General features: G+C 36.6%; 3 protein-coding genes across 3 annotated transcripts; 2 read left to right on the top strand and 1 right to left on the bottom strand.

The window, feature by feature from the left end:
* The first annotated feature begins 1370 nt into the window (after positions 1 to 1370).
* Positions 1371 to 3908, top strand: LOC111912545 (xyloglucan galactosyltransferase MUR3). Its single transcript, XM_023908278.3, has one exon. The coding sequence runs from the start codon at positions 1815 to 1817 to the stop codon at positions 3693 to 3695; it is 1881 nt and encodes a 626-aa protein (XP_023764046.1). The 5' UTR covers positions 1371 to 1814; the 3' UTR covers positions 3696 to 3908.
* Positions 3909 to 8980: 5072 nt separating this feature from the next.
* On the top strand, positions 8981 to 11530 carry LOC111912543 (subtilisin-like protease SBT1.2). Its single transcript, XM_023908277.3, has one exon. It carries the CDS (start codon positions 9069 to 9071, stop codon positions 11421 to 11423), a length of 2355 nt encoding a protein of 784 aa, XP_023764045.1. The 5' UTR covers positions 8981 to 9068; the 3' UTR covers positions 11424 to 11530.
* A 55-nt stretch (positions 11531 to 11585) lies between these two features.
* On the bottom strand, positions 11586 to 12519 carry LOC111912546 (photosystem II reaction center PSB28 protein, chloroplastic). Its single transcript, XM_023908279.3, has 2 exons — positions 12361 to 12519; positions 11586 to 12186 (listed from the first exon to the last, which is right to left on the bottom strand). Exons 1-2 carry the CDS (start codon positions 12431 to 12433, stop codon positions 11714 to 11716), a joined length of 546 nt encoding a protein of 181 aa, XP_023764047.1. The 5' UTR covers positions 12434 to 12519; the 3' UTR covers positions 11586 to 11713.
* Between the last annotated feature and the right edge of the window lie 5196 nt (positions 12520 to 17715).

Here is a 17715-nt window from a genome sequence, read left to right on the forward strand (position 1 = left end):
AGTGGTTTACAAAAAATGAAAAAATAAAAATAAAAATAAAATAAACACAACGTATCAAAAACTATTTATTTTGAATTAATGTCATTTTAACTCCTACCCGAGGCAAGAGAAAAATTAAGGCTCCTTAAAAACATAAATTTTACAAAAATCCACTAATATATGAAAAATATTTTATTTTAATATTTTTAGATGCCATGAAAATATTTAGACAAATTACATAAACAAACTTGGATAATGTAATCAAATTTGTGAGGTAAAACAAACAAAATTCACAAGATCCAATCCCTCTCACCTGATTGAAGCTGATATGTGAGAATTTTGATCATGATTCAACTATAAAAAACATTCATTTCTTCCATAGTGTGACAAGGAGATGTTTTGATTCCCCATTTCATACTGTTTTCACATTTTGATCGTAGTTCCTGCCTCTTTTGTTTTTCAACTTCTAAGTTTTGGTGCTATGCTTTCCTTCTCCGGTTCTTAATTTCCGTGTTTATGAATTATGATCCAATTCTCCCAAACATCAAAATTGATATCATACAGTACAATATACAATTATTTGGGTTTAGGAAGCTAATTTCTTAAATGAAGAAGATTAATCAAATAATAATATGAGTGTATAATATGGACTAAAAGTTTTGGGCTCCTATGAACAATATGCCTAGGACAGTCGTCCATGTTATCTACCATCTGGAAATAGCATGCACAACACTAACATGATATTATTCACGAAAATATATTACCTAAAATTTGTTATTGGTTTATGCATTTAGCCTTATTTTTTAATCTCATTACCATCATCAAAAAACAAAATTATAATATCTAATTATCTATGACTGTTATTTAGTAAGACCAATATACTGTATTAATAAACAAACTACTACAAGGTTATCCCATGTTTAATAATAACGAATGCAAACATAATGTAATTTTTGTTTCAAAACACAAGTATTTTCGTTTATATGAATATTGTATTCTATCAATTTTTTAAGGTAAACGTCATTTTAATTTTACTATCATTCGGACAAGATATAGAGTTTTATTACACAAAAATCATTATTAATAGAACTAGTTTACAATATTATTTTATTCTATATAAAATGACAAATATATATTTTTTAGTATATTACAATGATTGAGAGATGCAAGGTGATAATATAATATAAAAAAATATATTAGTATTACGTTTCTAACTTATATTTTACGGTAACCGACACTATGCGGGGAAATAGGCATGAAGCACCCGTCACGCTAACTTATACCATTATACTAACCTACGCCTCTCAGGTTCTTCTTCTTTGGACTTTTGCACAGCCTCACCCTAACTTACGCCTACGATGATAACTTACGCTCCTCCGGTTCTTCTTGGACTGACTGCACACAATTGACGCAGTAAAACCAAAGCGCATATATTAATATGCAAATCCCTCGTCGGTCATCATCACCTACACTTGAATCTTCTCTTTCTCTCTTTCTCTATAGATTTATATTTCTCTCTCTGCAGTTGGATCCTCAAGTAAGTATCATCAATCACTTCATGTTTGATTCTGTTTTCATGACCTCGATCTGCTTTCATTGACTTGTTGATTTCAATCAAGAGCGAACTGCATTCACCTGAAAAATTTTCCGTCAATTATAGCAATGTTGCTAATCTGATCTTACTTTGGTTTCATTCTGTGCTTCGATTTTCGTTTTGTCAGGTTAAGTTTTCCCTTTTTTTTTTTTTTTCCACTTTGTTTTAGATTCATTCTCTTGATTCATTGATTTTTTTTATTGTTATGTATGTGTTTATGATTTTGTTGATTTAAAACCTAATGAGACGCCGTTCACCGGTGACTCCTTCAACGGATCATATGGAAAAGGGGACTAACAAGTCCCAACAGTCTCGTCTCTGTGTATTAGGGTTGCTTTGTGCGTTCTTTTGGGGTTTCTTATTGTACTTCCATTTTGTTATTATCGGTGGTAGATCTTTTCAAGTTAATCCCATTTCATCTGAGTCTAGGACTCTTGAACCTATCCCCGTTAGTCGTCCAATTCCGGAGATTGATATCGACCATGTAGAGAATTATGATAAATCTGAGAGTAGAGATTTGGTTGTAGCTCAACTGAAAACACCCAAACCAGAGCCTGTAATTGAACCAAAAACTGATGATCTTGATAAGCCAGAGGTTTTTCATTCCGTTACACCTCAGCCTAAAATCCCCCAACCAGACCCTGTAATTGAACAGAAAAACGATGATCTTAACAAGCCGAAAGTTTTCCCTTTTGTGAAGGCATTGAAAACCACGGAAAACAAAAGTGATCCATGTGGTGGGAGATATGTATATGTTCATGATCTTCCTCCAAGATTCAATGAGGATATGCTTAAGCAGTGTAGGAGTCTTAGCAAATGGACTAACATGTGTAAGTTCACCACGAATGCTGGACTTGGACCTCCATTAGAGAACACTGAAGGGGTGTTTTCAGATAACGGATGGTATGCCACAAATCAGTTTGCAGTGGATGTTATTTTCAGTAACAGGATGAAACAGTACGAGTGCTTGACTAAAGATTCATCCCTTGCTGCTGCCATCTTTGTGCCTTTCTATGCAGGTTTTGATATTGCAAGATATCTTTGGGGATACAATATATCAACCAGAGATGCTGCTTCTCTTGATCTTGTTGATTGGTTACAGAAGAGACCTGAATGGAGCATAATGGGGGGAAAGGATCATTTTCTTGTTGCGGGTAGGATCACATGGGATTTCAGGAGATTAAGTGAAGAAGAAACCGATTGGGGGAATAAGCTTTTGTTTTTACCAGCTGCTAAAAACATGTCAATGCTTGTGGTAGAATCAAGTCCATGGAATGCAAATGATTTTGCAATTCCTTATCCCACCTACTTTCATCCATCAAAGGATTCTGAAGTGTTTGCATGGCAGGATCGGATGATGAATCTAGATAGGAAATGGCTCTTCTGTTTTGCTGGTGCACCACGCCCTGATAATCCTAAATCCATTAGAGGTCAGATTATCGATCAGTGCAAGAATTCAGATGTTGGGAAGCTTTTAGAATGTGATCTTGGAGAGAGCAAATGCCATTCCCCTAGTAGCATTATGCAGATGTTTCAGAGCTCGGTTTTTTGTCTACAACCTCAAGGAGATTCTTACACAAGAAGATCAGCTTTTGACTCGATGTTGGCTGGTTGTATTCCTGTTTTCTTTCATCCTGGTTCTGCATACACACAGTACACTTGGCATCTTCCCAAAAATTACACAAAGTATTCGGTTTTCATCCCGGAGGATGATCTTCGTAAGAAGAATATCAGTTTAGAGGAACGACTGGGTCAAATCCCTGTTGACCAGGTCAAGATGATGAGAGAAGAGGTGATAAATTTGATCCCGAGGCTAATATACGCAGACCCACGTTCAAAGCTAGAGTCTCATAAAGATGCTTTTGATGTATCTGTTCAAGCGATTATCAACAAGGTGACACGATTGAGGAAAGATATGATTGATGGGCGCACTGATGATGATTTTATTGAGGAACTTAGTTGGAAGTATGCATTGCTAGATGAAGGTGAGTATGTGGGTGTTCATGAATGGGATCCCTTTTTCTCTAAACCAAAACCGAATGATGGAAACACCGATTCAGACGGGTCTTCAGCTGAAGTAGCAAAGAATTCTTGGAAAAACGAGCAAAGAGATCACTCATGAGTCATAGAGATGTAATGGAGGAGGAGGAATGTTTGGTTAAATGTCGTTTATACATGTCATATTAGAGGTTACAATCTAGTGTATTGTCTACTCGTTCAGTTGTTGAAGCAGGATAAACTATAATTTTGCTACTAATATATAGTTTGTCATTTTATCCGATTTGTGATTCTTTGTAATGATAATATATACACATACAACATGGTATTGCATGAACTCTTGTTTCTTTTTCAATACCATTTAAACAAGAATGCCCGAGTTTACCTCTGTTTATCTTTATCTAGTATGATTTTATTTAGGGTTGATTGTAAACAACCAACATTGGTTGCTGAAATGGATCAAATGTCTACCTAAAGTGTATTTGGATGTTTACGACCTTCTTATGTATATATTTATCTTTTATTTTAGTACGTGGTAAAGAGAAAAGGTGTTGAAAGGTCAAACTCACCATCCATATATAAAAGTCAGTCAATTGTACACATGGCAGTTTTGGGGAGGTTGAGGTTGTAGACAGACTAGTGTATGTATGTAAGTTGTAGGGAAGAAAGTAGAAAGTTCATCTCCAGGCTGTAAACGTGTTTAGCACCAGTATTGGTATTGGTGTTTGCAATTAATCGGACACATGGCAGTTTTTGGGGAGATTGAGGGAGGGAGGTTTTTGACTATGTTGAGGGAATCTCCGGTCTCCAGGTTGTAAACGTGTTTAGCACCCCTTATTCGTACTTGTTGAATAAAAAACATAAAATTCCAATTAAGTACGGCTTCCCCTGTATTTCGAGGTTATGGAGGAATGGGGGATTTGAACTTGGATCGCTTCTTGGGGGTGCTTACCATGTTATCCTCCACAACCACTTTATTATTGTGTTATAGAGTTGAACAGAACCAGTATCACACTATGAGACCGGCCCAATCTTGGGCGATCTTTTTCGGTCTCGATCTGGTCTACATCCGTTCGGTTCCGCTTTTTGCATTTGCATTTTTAGGTTCAGATTTAGGTTTCTTTGGTTTGATTTCGGGTTTTTTCTCCACATTGTCTTTTTGGGAGGTTTTATCTCATAACATTAACTTATAAAAGCTCAATATTTCATTAATATAAAAACTTAGAAATTATTAAATAACTTTACATAATTTGGAAGATAAAAAGCATATCATTGAAACAGCATATCTATAGGGAATTTTCAAAAATTGTAGATGTTGCTATATGGATAATCTTGCTCGGGGTTGTAATATTCTTGGTTGGTGGTGGTTTTAGACAGGGTCCTTTCAAACATAAAGGTTCGTTCGAAGATAAAACATAATAAAAATCCATTATTTTTTTTTATATATATATACTTCTTCAACAATGAAACTTAATAAAAATCAACTAATTTTTTATATATAGTTTTTCTGACTTTTTAGATATAAAATTACAAATAATATATCAAGATCAGCATTGAAAAACGAATAAGCATGATCATGGTCTTAGATGATTTCCCTTTTAATAAATGTCTTCATCATAGTTTATTGTTATTAATTGATATTCATAATTACATGTCTTACAAAGAATGTCTTTATATGTTTCTTGTCAACCTCTACTATAAACATACTAACCATAAAACTACCTGTCAAGAGAAAGGATGCACCCTAATATATAAATCTTTTCAACTCATGGGGCAGTTGACTATAAACAAAATTTGTGATTTTAGAAGAAAATCAAAACTAATCATACCATTAAAAACTTGCATGCTTACCATACATATTTAGGGGACTGTAAACGAATCAAACGTCCAATGAATTTTTCGTGAACCGTTAGGCAGAAGGTCCGTTTATTTAATAAATGAACGGGCATGAATACAAGTTATCGTTCGTTTAATTATGTTTGTGAACGTTCGTTTACTTAAGTTCCTTTTATGTCCATACATGTTCAATTGTCCTTGATTACATTACTATCTTATATGTTTGTCTATGTTTATAGATCTTCAATTATGTTTGATTATCTTTGTTTGTTTATGCTCGTTTAGCATGTTCACGAACATAAACGAATAGACATGAACAATGTAATTTGTTAAACGAACGGACATGAAAAAAGACAACTCGGCCGTTTATCCGTTCGTGTTTGTTCATTTGTTCGGCTAACTTAAACAAACGGACATTAACAAGCACATGTTTGTGTTCGTTTACAACCCTACACATATCCAATATTTTAATTTGATAAACCAATTCATAAGAATGGTTTGATAAGCATGGGGGCTATTTGTTTTGAATTATGACAAAAACATGTTGCATCGAAAAGCACATGCTTATTAATAAATTTAAGCTCATAAAAGATATAATTATGAATAATACATATTGTTAGTGAGTCATATGCCATAGTCTTGAACATATATCACTCATAAATTATGAATTTCGTCTCTAAGCTTAAGATAAAAAAGGAAGTTAGAATGTTATAAATCACTTAGTACTTCTAATGATTTCCTTTTTCGTTCATAATGTAGTTGACACCTGACGAATTTTGAGCTTCAGAAATGGGAAAAAAATGTTTGCTATGTGATTGCTACTACTTAAGGCCAAAAAATTTGGGGCCTCTTGGAATGATGGACCCTTGGTGTTCGCTTATGTTGTCCACCGTCTAGGACGACCTTGGTTTTAGACGATGTATTTGGTCTGTAATTTGGATTTCGTTCCTGTTTGTCAACAATAAAATCTTCCTTCGTTTTTTCGACGTTGGTGTTGTTAATATATGATGACATTTCTGACTATCTTTCCAATTTGTCTTCAAAAATCTAGTTTTCCATATCGGTTAAGCATTTTCTTCAAAATATGAGTAAGTTTGTGCACTCTCTGTCACATCGTAGTAGTCTTTATGCATCAACATTTGCACCAATTCTTGCGTCAAAATACACTTTTTAGAACTTAATATACCTTGTCACTAAGATACAACTAATATTTTGAAGTTACGGTACTAGGCTGAACCGTTAGTACATTCATAGCCACTGAACCGATGTTAGTATTTCATATTAAGCAAATTGTTCTCTTTACTTATACCATTTAAAAAAATCAAATTTAGCACATTTTTTTGGTGTTAGTATTTCATATTAAACAAATTGTTCTCTTTAGTGATACCATTTTAAAAAAAAATCAAATTTAGCACATTTTTGGACAGTTATATTACAAGCATAGTCGGTCAATTTATAAATAGAAAGTTTGTCTTGGGACGTTTGAACTTTTGAACGTTTTGATTGAGAATAATGCTCAAACCATGAGATCCTGATGATACTCACATGATACAAGCCCGTTTGAGAATCTCCCAAAGAAGAAGACAAGAGAATGAAGCAATTTTTTGGGGTTTTTCACTCATGTACCAAAAACGATACTTACAAACAATTTAAATATGCATGCACCTACTGGAAACTAGGAACAAACTGGTCATGGACCTTGTGAAAATAAACATGATTAAGGATTGACTAATTCAACTAAGAGACTTCTTCTGTCCATGTGCTCTTTGTTATTCTCTGAACCTTGCAGACCTTTAGTGTTCCTTTTGGGCCTTGCATAGTCATCTGATGATAGCAATCAAACCCAAAATGAGAGCGTGTATCAACTATTAGGCCAGACCAAATATGAACCGAATCGGTTCAAATATATATTAGGCTCACAACAATAAAAAAGAATTAGAGCTTTTCAAGGTATACACACTTCCTTAAAATATCTATGATCAAACTATCAACAATCATGTATAACAAAAACAATAAGTTACTTACAATATAAATTGAACGAATTTGTGAAAGATAAATATTTATTTAATGTGTGAGACTAATCCACCTAATAGAGGCTTTGCCTTTTAGATTAAATATCTAGGGTTTTAATCCGGACCTTGATGATTTCTTTTAATTTGGTGATACTAGTTTGTAACCACTAGCCAGCCGTTAAATAAGTAATAATAATAATAATAATAATAGTATCATATCAACATGATTTAGTATGTCTTCCTGATGTAATATTTTCTTATGACATTAATAATATAAAGTAATTAACAAACATATATCTATAGATGCTATACTATACACCTTAACTTCTATAATTGTTAAAATATGTCATCATACTTGATAAATGATTAATTATAGTATCAAACCACAAAGTTTTGTATTACATTTTTTTTTTACAAACCATATAAACAGTAGAAGGAATATCGTAACAAGTGTGCAAAGTATTATTTTTTTGGACCTTAAAATCTAATTGGTATATTACTTTTTTCTTCTAATCTTTCAACAATTATCGGATAAAAATTTCAAAGTTAAACTCGAAACCTTATCTACGTCACACTTTCCATATTTTAAAATAACTAGGAAAATAATGCATATACACTTTATAGAGTTTTGTTTGTTTAATCTCTCAAAACTCAAAAACCTGCTTTGTGATCATTTTCCATTGGTATTGGAGTATCGTCAAAGAACTTAACTTCTGTTGCAGTTAACAGTCCAAATAAAGCTCGATGCAAGAAACATGGTAGGGTAATATCTCTAAGAAGAACAAAACTCGTCCCATATAGGCAAAAATGTGCATTGTTTGAAAAAGACTATTTAAGAGATACAAAATATTTCACCCCTTGGCAAAAGCCGGAAAACAAATATAAAAAGAAGAAAATAGCACATATAATTGCTTCTAACAATTCATTTAAAAGTCCAAAAACCAAAAACAGTTATTTTTTATATGAAAAAACTAAAGAAAAGAATCCATGCTGGTCCGGTTCCAGTTTAATTTCTCTTTTTTCTGAATCTGAAGTCTGAACCCAGCCAGAGCCACTCGTAGTCGTAACTTACTAGCCCAATTCTGGCCAATTCTACTTTTTTAGGAAAAAAATACTTTGGTAGGAGCCTGACGAGAAATAAATGTACAACAATAAATATGATGGAGCCATTTTCCTCATTAATAACTACTGTACTACACATATGTGTCTCACCACTAACCAAACAAAACATCCTTCCTTAAACCCTACTCGCCTACTACACTTATTTGCATCCTTATATATCCTTTTATGCTTAATCACCAAAATAACCTTAATCCTTACCCAAATTTTGGTTCATGGGCCGGGTAATTAACTATTAACTATTAACTATTAACTAAACAAAAAAAAAATCTCGTGAAAACCAAGCTCCTGCAACAAGACACTCCCACTCTCTCTCTCTTCTCTCCAATCCATGCAACAAAAGATCCTCGTGATGAAGAGCTCTTAATTTTCACGAGTTTTATCTTTCTTTCTCAGAGCCTTCAGACATTTGAATTCTCTTCTTCAGTTTGAATTCCATTCTATTCCTCCAATCCTCCTACACATAACATAAATGATAAATACCCCCCAAATCCACCATTTTCTTCTCTACACATTCCACACCACCTTCAATGGCAACATTCAAAACCACCTTCCTTTTCTATTATTCCATTCTATTACTATCCTCCATCTTTTCCACCCAAACCACCTCCTCCCCTGATCACCAACCCCTCAAAACCTACATCATCCAACTCCACCCACAAGCCATGTCATTATCACCCTCCCTTTTCAAATCCAAACTCCATTTCCACCTCTCCTTTCTCCAAAAAATCATCAACGACCCTCCTTCCTCCCGTCTCTTATACTCATACCAATCCGCCATGGACGGTTTTGCAGCCCAGCTCTCAGACTCCGAGCTACACTCCATGCAAAAACTCCACCACGTTATCGCAATACGACCCGACCGAGTCCACAAACTCCACACCACCTACTCCTACAAGTTCCTGGGCCTGAGCCCAACGATAAAAACCGGTGCTTGGGTCAAATCCGGGTTCGGACGCGGGTCCATCATCGGTGTACTCGACACCGGGGTATGGCCCGAAAGCCCGAGCTTCAACGACCAAGGAATGCCACCTGTCCCTGCCAAATGGCGAGGCCTTTGCCAACCTGGAGACGACTTTAACACCTCCAATTGCAACAAAAAACTAATCGGGGCTCGGTTTTTCAGTAAAGGTCATCGGGTCGCTTCATTGACTCCAACCGAAAACGAAGTGTCCGAATATTTATCTGCCCGAGACTCCCACGGGCACGGGACCCACACCGCGTCAACCGCAGCGGGGTCTGCGGTCCCGATGGCGAGTGTCCTCGGGAACGGGGCGGGTGAGGCGAGAGGTATGGCACCCGGGTCACATATCGCGATATATAAAGTGTGTTGGTTTAGCGGGTGTTACAGTTCGGATATTTTAGCAGCAATGGATGAGGCAATTAGAGACGGGGTTGACATTCTTTCGTTATCTCTCGGTGGGTTTCCGATTCCGCTTTATGATGACAGCATTGCAATCGGTAGTTTCCGGGCCATGGAGCATAAGATTTCTGTCATATGTGCTGCTGGGAACAACGGGCCGATTGCAAACTCCGTGGCCAATGTGGCTCCATGGGTTGCAACCGTTGGTGCTAGCACACTTGACCGGCGGTTTCCGGCGGTGGTTCGTATGGGCGATGGAAGGTTTCTGTATGGTGAGTCTATGTACCCCGGGAACCTACACCCGGGTTCCGAGAAGGTTCTAGAAGTTGTTTACTTAAATGGCGGAGATAGAGGAAGTAATTATTGCTTTAAAGATTCTCTTCCTAGAGATAAAGTCGCCGGAAAAATGGTGGTTTGTGACCGTGGTGTCAACGGGCGGGCGGAGAAAGGGCAAGTCGTGAAGGAGTCTGGTGGTGCCGCCATGATTCTGGCCAACACCGAGATAAACATGGAGGAAGACTCCATTGATGCCCATGTTTTACCCGCGACATTGATCGGGTACACAGAATCGGTTCATTTGAAGAGTTATATAAACTCTACAAAAAGACCAACGGCACGGATTATATTCGGTGGGACCGAGATCGGGAAAACCAGAGCCCCTTCGGTGGCTCAGTTTTCATCACGGGGTCCAAGTTTCATGGACCCCGTGATACCTAAACCCGATATGATCGCCCCGGGTGTTAATATTCTAGCGGCTTGGCCACAAAACCTAGGGCCATCGGGGCTTCCGGAAGATTCTAGAAGGGTCAACTTCACGGTGATGTCGGGGACATCTATGTCATGCCCTCATGTTGGCGGGCTTGCAGCTTTGATACGGGCCGCACATCCGAAATGGAGCCCGGCTGCCATTAAATCCGCACTTATGACAACAGGCGACACGACAGATCATTATGGGAAACCTATCATGGATGGAAACAAACCGGCTGGGATTCTTGCTATGGGGTCTGGACATGTGAATCCAGAAAGAGCTATACAACCTGGATTGATATATGACATCAGTCCAAATGATTACATCATTCATTTATGTGGCATTGGGTATACAAAATCACAGATTTTCACCATTACTCATAGGAACGTGAGTTGTCATGATATCATGAAGAAGAACAGGGGTTTCAGCCTCAATTACCCTTCCATTTCTGTGGTTTTTGGAACCGGGATGAACAGTAAGATGATTAAAAGACGTGTGACAAACGTGGGAGACCCCAACTCGGTTTACACAATCAAAGTGGTTCCACCAGAAGGAGTCAAAGTACGTGTCAGACCAAGGAGGTTGACATTCTCACGTTTGAATCAGAGTTTGAGTTACAGGGTTTGGTTGATTTTAAGAAAATCATCAGGGTCAAAAAGAGGGAAGTTTGGTCAAGGGCAGTTGACATGGATAAATTTGAAGGATGACAAAATCAAGATCCGAAGTCCTATTCTAGTCACAAGGTCATCTAACAAGAACAAGAATCATATGTAGTAGTAGCAGCCTTAGCCTAGGCAAATTTTATTTTAAAGTATTGCTAGATTCTTTATCATTTGATAAAGATCCACAACATTCGATATAAGGAATGTATTGTTCCGTCATCCATGCCAATATATTTATTCAAAACCCCATGAATGATATAATATCTCGAAAGAATTGAATTTGAAACTTTATCCGTAGATTGTACTCATAATATCTCAAATGTGTCACATTTCGGATGACCTAATTACAGTAAAGAAAAACACAGGGGTAGGGTAAGGTAGGGTAGGATATATACATTGCCTTTAGCTTTTGATGAACTGCAATCCATTGACATTAGCATAACGCTCCATGAACCTCATGAACCTGTCCCAATCTCGTGGAGTCCGCATCACATACTTGGCTTCAATCCCTGCGGGTCTTCCATTGACGAATTTGGCACTGACATCAACTGACTGGAGTGTCCCTTCATCATCAATCATGAAAAAACCAGTAATATCTCCAACTTCACCAGATGAGTCAAACACAGATGGTTGGTCAAACTTGAAAATCGCCATACCATTAGTCCCATCCCTTGATTTCGTTAGCTTCACGTCTGGTATCGTCTGTTCATCTTTACCTGGTATGAACTGGATTGATGGTTTCACCATCTGTATAGTGAGTGTAAATGTGCGACAGTTGTTCAATCTGTTGGGATTTTGCCTTGAAATCGGTATGCTCAATGCTTGACCAGTGAATGCAGATCGCGAACTGTGACAAACAACTCCTGATATCGTTCCTGTGCACAAACAACAGAAAATGTATCAGCTACAATACAAAATCGAGTTCTACCACTATTTTTCATCAACAAACAAGAGAAAATCTACAATTTACAGATTCGTGTTAATCCTAGTTGATTACAATTTACAAAGATGAGTGAGCTAAATGGAAGCGCCATTGGAGGTAGAAGTACCTGGAAGAAATTGAGGTTTTTTACAACAATGAGAGACCGGTGATGAGAACGCCATAGTTTGCAGAGTCGCCATTGTTGCAGATGCCAGAGAGCCAAAGGTGGTTTTATGGTAGTGCAATTGTGGGTGTGTTCAAATGGTAGCCATTCAGTTGAAGGGATAAGGGAACTGCTTCTTCGAAAGGAAAATCAAGTCGAGTGACGAGAAGCTATGCATCGTTAATGTGTACGTAACGCATATACAGTTGTATCTTGTTTTGGATACTAATTAGCTTGGACTAATTAACTTGGATGCTTCTAGGTTTGCGATATTGTAAAGTCGTTAATAATGTTTCATCTTGTATACCATTTTTTATACCAAATCTAACAAATTTTTCCTTAGTTTGACTACAATAATAAGCTTTTTGATTTTATTTTTATTTTCTGTTGATATCTAGAGAAAACAAAATAACATATATGTTAAATTATACATTTAAATACACGCCAAATACAAATTTCTTTGAATAATGTCTAACACTCTAACCTAAAATAAAAGGAAGAATATTTTCGTATATTGCTGAACAAGAGAGTATAAGTGTATATATACATGGATACAGAACCGAAAGAGAGTAAATGACTCCTAACCCTTAGGAACTAGTTACAGATTATTTCAACTGTACAAGACTATTTCAATTTATACATGTGTTAAATATTGTGTTATTACCCCCCAGCTTGCAAGCTGAACAGAGGGACGAACTTGAAGCTTGGAACGAAGAAAACAAACTCTATCATTTCCGAGAGGCTTTGTGAAAATATCCGCAACTTGATCAACTGAGGAAACATAAACTATCTTCAATGTGCCTTCTTCGACTTGCTCACGGATGAAATGAAAGTCCAATGCAATGTGTTTTGAGCGAGTACTGATAACCGTATTTTTGCTCATGAAAATAGCCCCAACATTGTCACATAACAGAAGTGGTTATTGAGTGATTGGTGCTTGAAGATCTGCTATTAGCTGTTTGATCCACAATAATTCAGCAGTAGTATAAGCCAAGGACCTATACTCAGCTTCCGTGTTTGATCTAGCCATAACTTTTTGCTTTCTGGATGTCCAACTAATCAGATTTGAACCATGAAAAATGGCAAAGCCATAATGAGAACGACTATCATCACGATCTGAATTCTAACCTGCATCAGAATAAGCATGAAGAGCACGAGCTGTAGTGGGTTTGGAGTGAAGACAATGATCAATAGTCCCTTTTAAGTATCGAAGTATACGTTTCACTACTTGCCAATGTCTAGTTGTTGGAGCATGCATAAACTGACAAACTCTGTTAACCGAGTAAGCAATATCGGGACGCGTGATTGTTGCATATTGAAGAGAACCAACTATCTGTCTATACAATTTTGGATCTTCAAATGGGTCACCTTCTAATTGAAGACGATGATAAGGATCAGCTGGTGTCGACATTGGAGCTGCCATCGCTATGTTGCTTTTGTTTATAACTTCTTGTATATATTCCTGTTGAGAAATTTAGAGACCATCTGCATGTCGATGTATTTGAAGACCAAGAATATAATGCAAGTCACCAAGGTCTTTTAATGAGAATTGTTGATTCAGGGCTTTGATAAACATCTGAATATGAGATGCATTTGTGCCTGTTACAATTAAATCATCCACATACACAAGAACATAAACAGTGGATGTAGATGAAATATTCACAAACATAGATGTATCAGATTGACACGCTCTAAAACCACGCGTAACCAAGTATTGCTTTAGTTTTGTAAATGTGACATCCCCATTTTCTCGGCCAGAAAAGACCGATTTTGTTTACGCTTTATAAAAATCAGAGTACCTCTTGTAATAAAAATGTTTCCGGAATTTGTTTCCAGTAAAACATGAAAAACACGTTATCAAAGCATTTCCGAATAAAAGTATTTTTATTCATTTTAAAACATTTGGGATGTCATCGTCAATACAGAAACATAAGCATAAACATAACTTACATTCATTATCACTAGTGATTTATATCTCCTTAATCTCTCAGTGTAATGTGACTTCATATCAACACCTGTGATATAAATAAACTGAGTGGGTCAGGTTGGAAAACCTGGTGAGTACATAAGGATTTCAATCCCACAATGTTATATCATATATATAATTTAGAACTCACAAAATATACAATTTCACCATATATGTATAAGCAACTCTTATCCCACCCCGTCGATCCTCACAATGAGACTATCCATACTCTCAAACCCAAGATTAACCGTTTTACCTAATCCATACTCCCGGATCATAAATGAACGGCTTTACCTAATCCATACTCTCAAATTAATGACGAATGGTTATGCCTAATCCATACTCTCGGACTAGGGACGAATGACTAATCCATACTCTCGGATTAATGACGAATGATTATGCCTAATCCATACTCTCGGATTAATGACGAATGATTATGCCTAATCCATACTCTCGGACTAGGGACGAATGACTATGTCTTAATCCATACTCCCGGACTAAGGACAACTGGCTATGTCTTAATCCATACCCCTGAATTAATGACAGTTGACTATGTCCAATCCATACTCCCGGACTAGGGATAATGACTGTGTCTAATCCATGCTCTCGGATAAATGACATATACTAAAGTTCTATTCTCTGAGTATAACTCACTTGTACTCGTAAGAAAATACTACCCAATATTCCTCATAACTAATTTAGGTCTACTCTTTATCCTAAATCATCATATATAATCATGTATGTTCTTTAACACGTATTTCAAGCAACATCAATTAATTCGCACATAAACATATAATTAATACTTCAATCAATACTTGTATTAAAATCATGTTCATGAAAGGGACTATGCACTCACCTGATACGGTGGTGATTCTGAACTCAGATAGCGCTTCGCTTCTTAAAAAAATAATTTCATTCGACGAAACCTAGTATTATTACCACTAGAGTTTAGTCTATTATTCGCCGAGACTAATTAATAGTCTAGCTATTATTACTATTATATAAGTGTTAATCAATACTTATATAACCCATAATAATAGCCAAAGTACTTATTATAAGTTCCTAATAACGTTACTATAATTAAATAAAAGCTATTTAAAAAATAGCGTAGGCGTAGCTCACTTACAGCAGGTTTTATGGAAAACCGGGCTTCGCTGGAGCAACGTTTCTGAGCCGAAAGCTTTTCTTCTCGAAGCCGTCGGGCGCTCTGGGGCTTCCTTCTCGTGCTAGGGAGGTTCCCTAGACTTGGTAGGGGTTTAGGGAGGCTAGAGAGAAGTTAAAGAGAGAAAGAAAGGCTTATGGTGTGAAGAAAATATGAGGAGTTCACCTTTTATTTATAGGAGTTTTATAGTAAAGTAGTCTCTAAGCTTCGTCCGTATCTTCCGCGTACGAGCTCCATTTTCTACGTTATTTATATCCATGCATTGGTATTTACGAGTACTACAACTTTCATTTAGACCCATCGACTAATTCTTATTGTATCTTAGATTTACAAAACTGTATTCGAATTCGCCACGCTTGAAAAGTAGAGACTAAGCTGCGTCCATATCTTTCGCATACGAGCTTCATTTTCGACGTTATTTATATCCACGTGTTGGTATTTATGAGTACTACAACTTTCATTTAGACATTGTTGGCTAATTCTCATTCTATCCCGGATTTACAAAACTGTATCGAATTCGTCGCGCTCGAAGAGTAGAGACTAAGCTTCGTCCATATCTTTTGCATATGAGCTCCGTTTTCGACTGTCTTTTTATCGTTTAACTCCTATTAACGATATCTTGATTTCTCATTTAGATTATTTTGTCTGAAAATCAAACGATCTAAAGTTCGAATTTTCGGGTTGTGCACTATTATGCTAAATGTTAGAAAAATCATAACTTCCTCATACGAAGTCAGATTTTGGCGTTTTTTTTTTATGGATGTTCTCGATTTAATGTATACTACAACTTTGGTTTAGATAACTAAGGCTAAAATTTCATCTATCGTAAATTCACTATTTACGTCTCACGGTGCCGTGTCGGTTTTGCCGAAAAACTTCGACGGGCCATAACTTCTTTGTTATAACTCGGATTTCGGCGTTCTTTATATGTACGGAACCCTTGAGATATATTATACAACTTGGTTAAGATTAATCCTTCTAAATAATCTTCCATTAAAAACTCATTTTTGACGCTCATTGTCTCTATATTGGCCAGCCCGAATCTGCGGACGTTATAGTAAACCAAGCTCTTGGTGCTTGTTTAAGTCCGTAAAGAGCTTTGTGTAATCGAAACACATGGGTGGGATTATTCGGATCTTCAAATCCTTTTGGTTGTTTCATGTATACCTCCTCCGTTATATCGCCATTAAGAAAGGCATTGTTAATGTCGAGTTGTCAAATTTGCCAGGCTTGAGAAATAGCAATGGAGAGCACGAGCCGTATAGTTATAGGCTTAATAACAGGACTAAACGTCTCAAAAAAATCAATTCCAGCCTCTTGACTAAACCCCTGTGCTACTAATCTGGCTTTGTGTCGTTCGATAGCGCCATCCGATATTCTTTTAATCTTGTAAATCCACTTACAACCAATAACATTAGTATTAGTGGGACAAGAAACTAAAGACCATGTGTTATTTTTCATGAGTGCATCATACTCTGACTTCATTGCAATTTTCCAACATGTGTGCTTATTAGCTTGAGAGAAAGTTTGTGGTTCAAGATGAGATGATGTAGAAAGATGGAACAGTTTTGGTTTTAGTGAGTTTGTGCGAGCACGGGTCATCATAGAATGTTGATTATTGTCAGCAGGACGATAATGAGAAGGAATAGAAGGATTTTGTCGAGCTCTTGAGCTAATTGTGGATTGTTGATGATGTGGAGTGGGAGAAGGAGACATAGATGAGATGATTGGAGTATTTGATGGATTCGAGTTGGGGGTTGAAGGTGGTGATGAATGAGATAAGATGGTTGAGGACGATTGGATTGAGGATGGTGAATCTGTTTGAGTAATAATGGTAGGAGTATTGTCAAAATTTTGTGATGTTTGATGTGAAGAAGTAGGTTGAGGAATATATGGAAAGACTTCCTCATTGAAAACAACATAGCGGGAGATGTATATGCGAGAGTTTGGTTGATGAAAAAAAAGATAGCCTTTGTGTGAAGCACTATATCCTAGAAAAATGCAAGGTTTGGAACGAAAATCAATTTTATGAGCATTATATGGTCTGAGAAAAGGATAACAAAGGCAGCCAAAGGTTTTTAGAAAATCATAATCAGGAGATTTGAGATAAAGTTTTTGATAGGGTGATTGGTAATGTAATATTGGTGTGATGGTACGATTGTTTAAGTAGGTTGTTGTTTTAAAAGCATGT

This window comes from Lactuca sativa, chromosome 5 (assembly GCF_002870075.4).
Source record: "Lactuca sativa cultivar Salinas chromosome 5, Lsat_Salinas_v11, whole genome shotgun sequence".
Taxonomy (NCBI): Eukaryota; Viridiplantae; Streptophyta; class Magnoliopsida; order Asterales; family Asteraceae; genus Lactuca; species Lactuca sativa.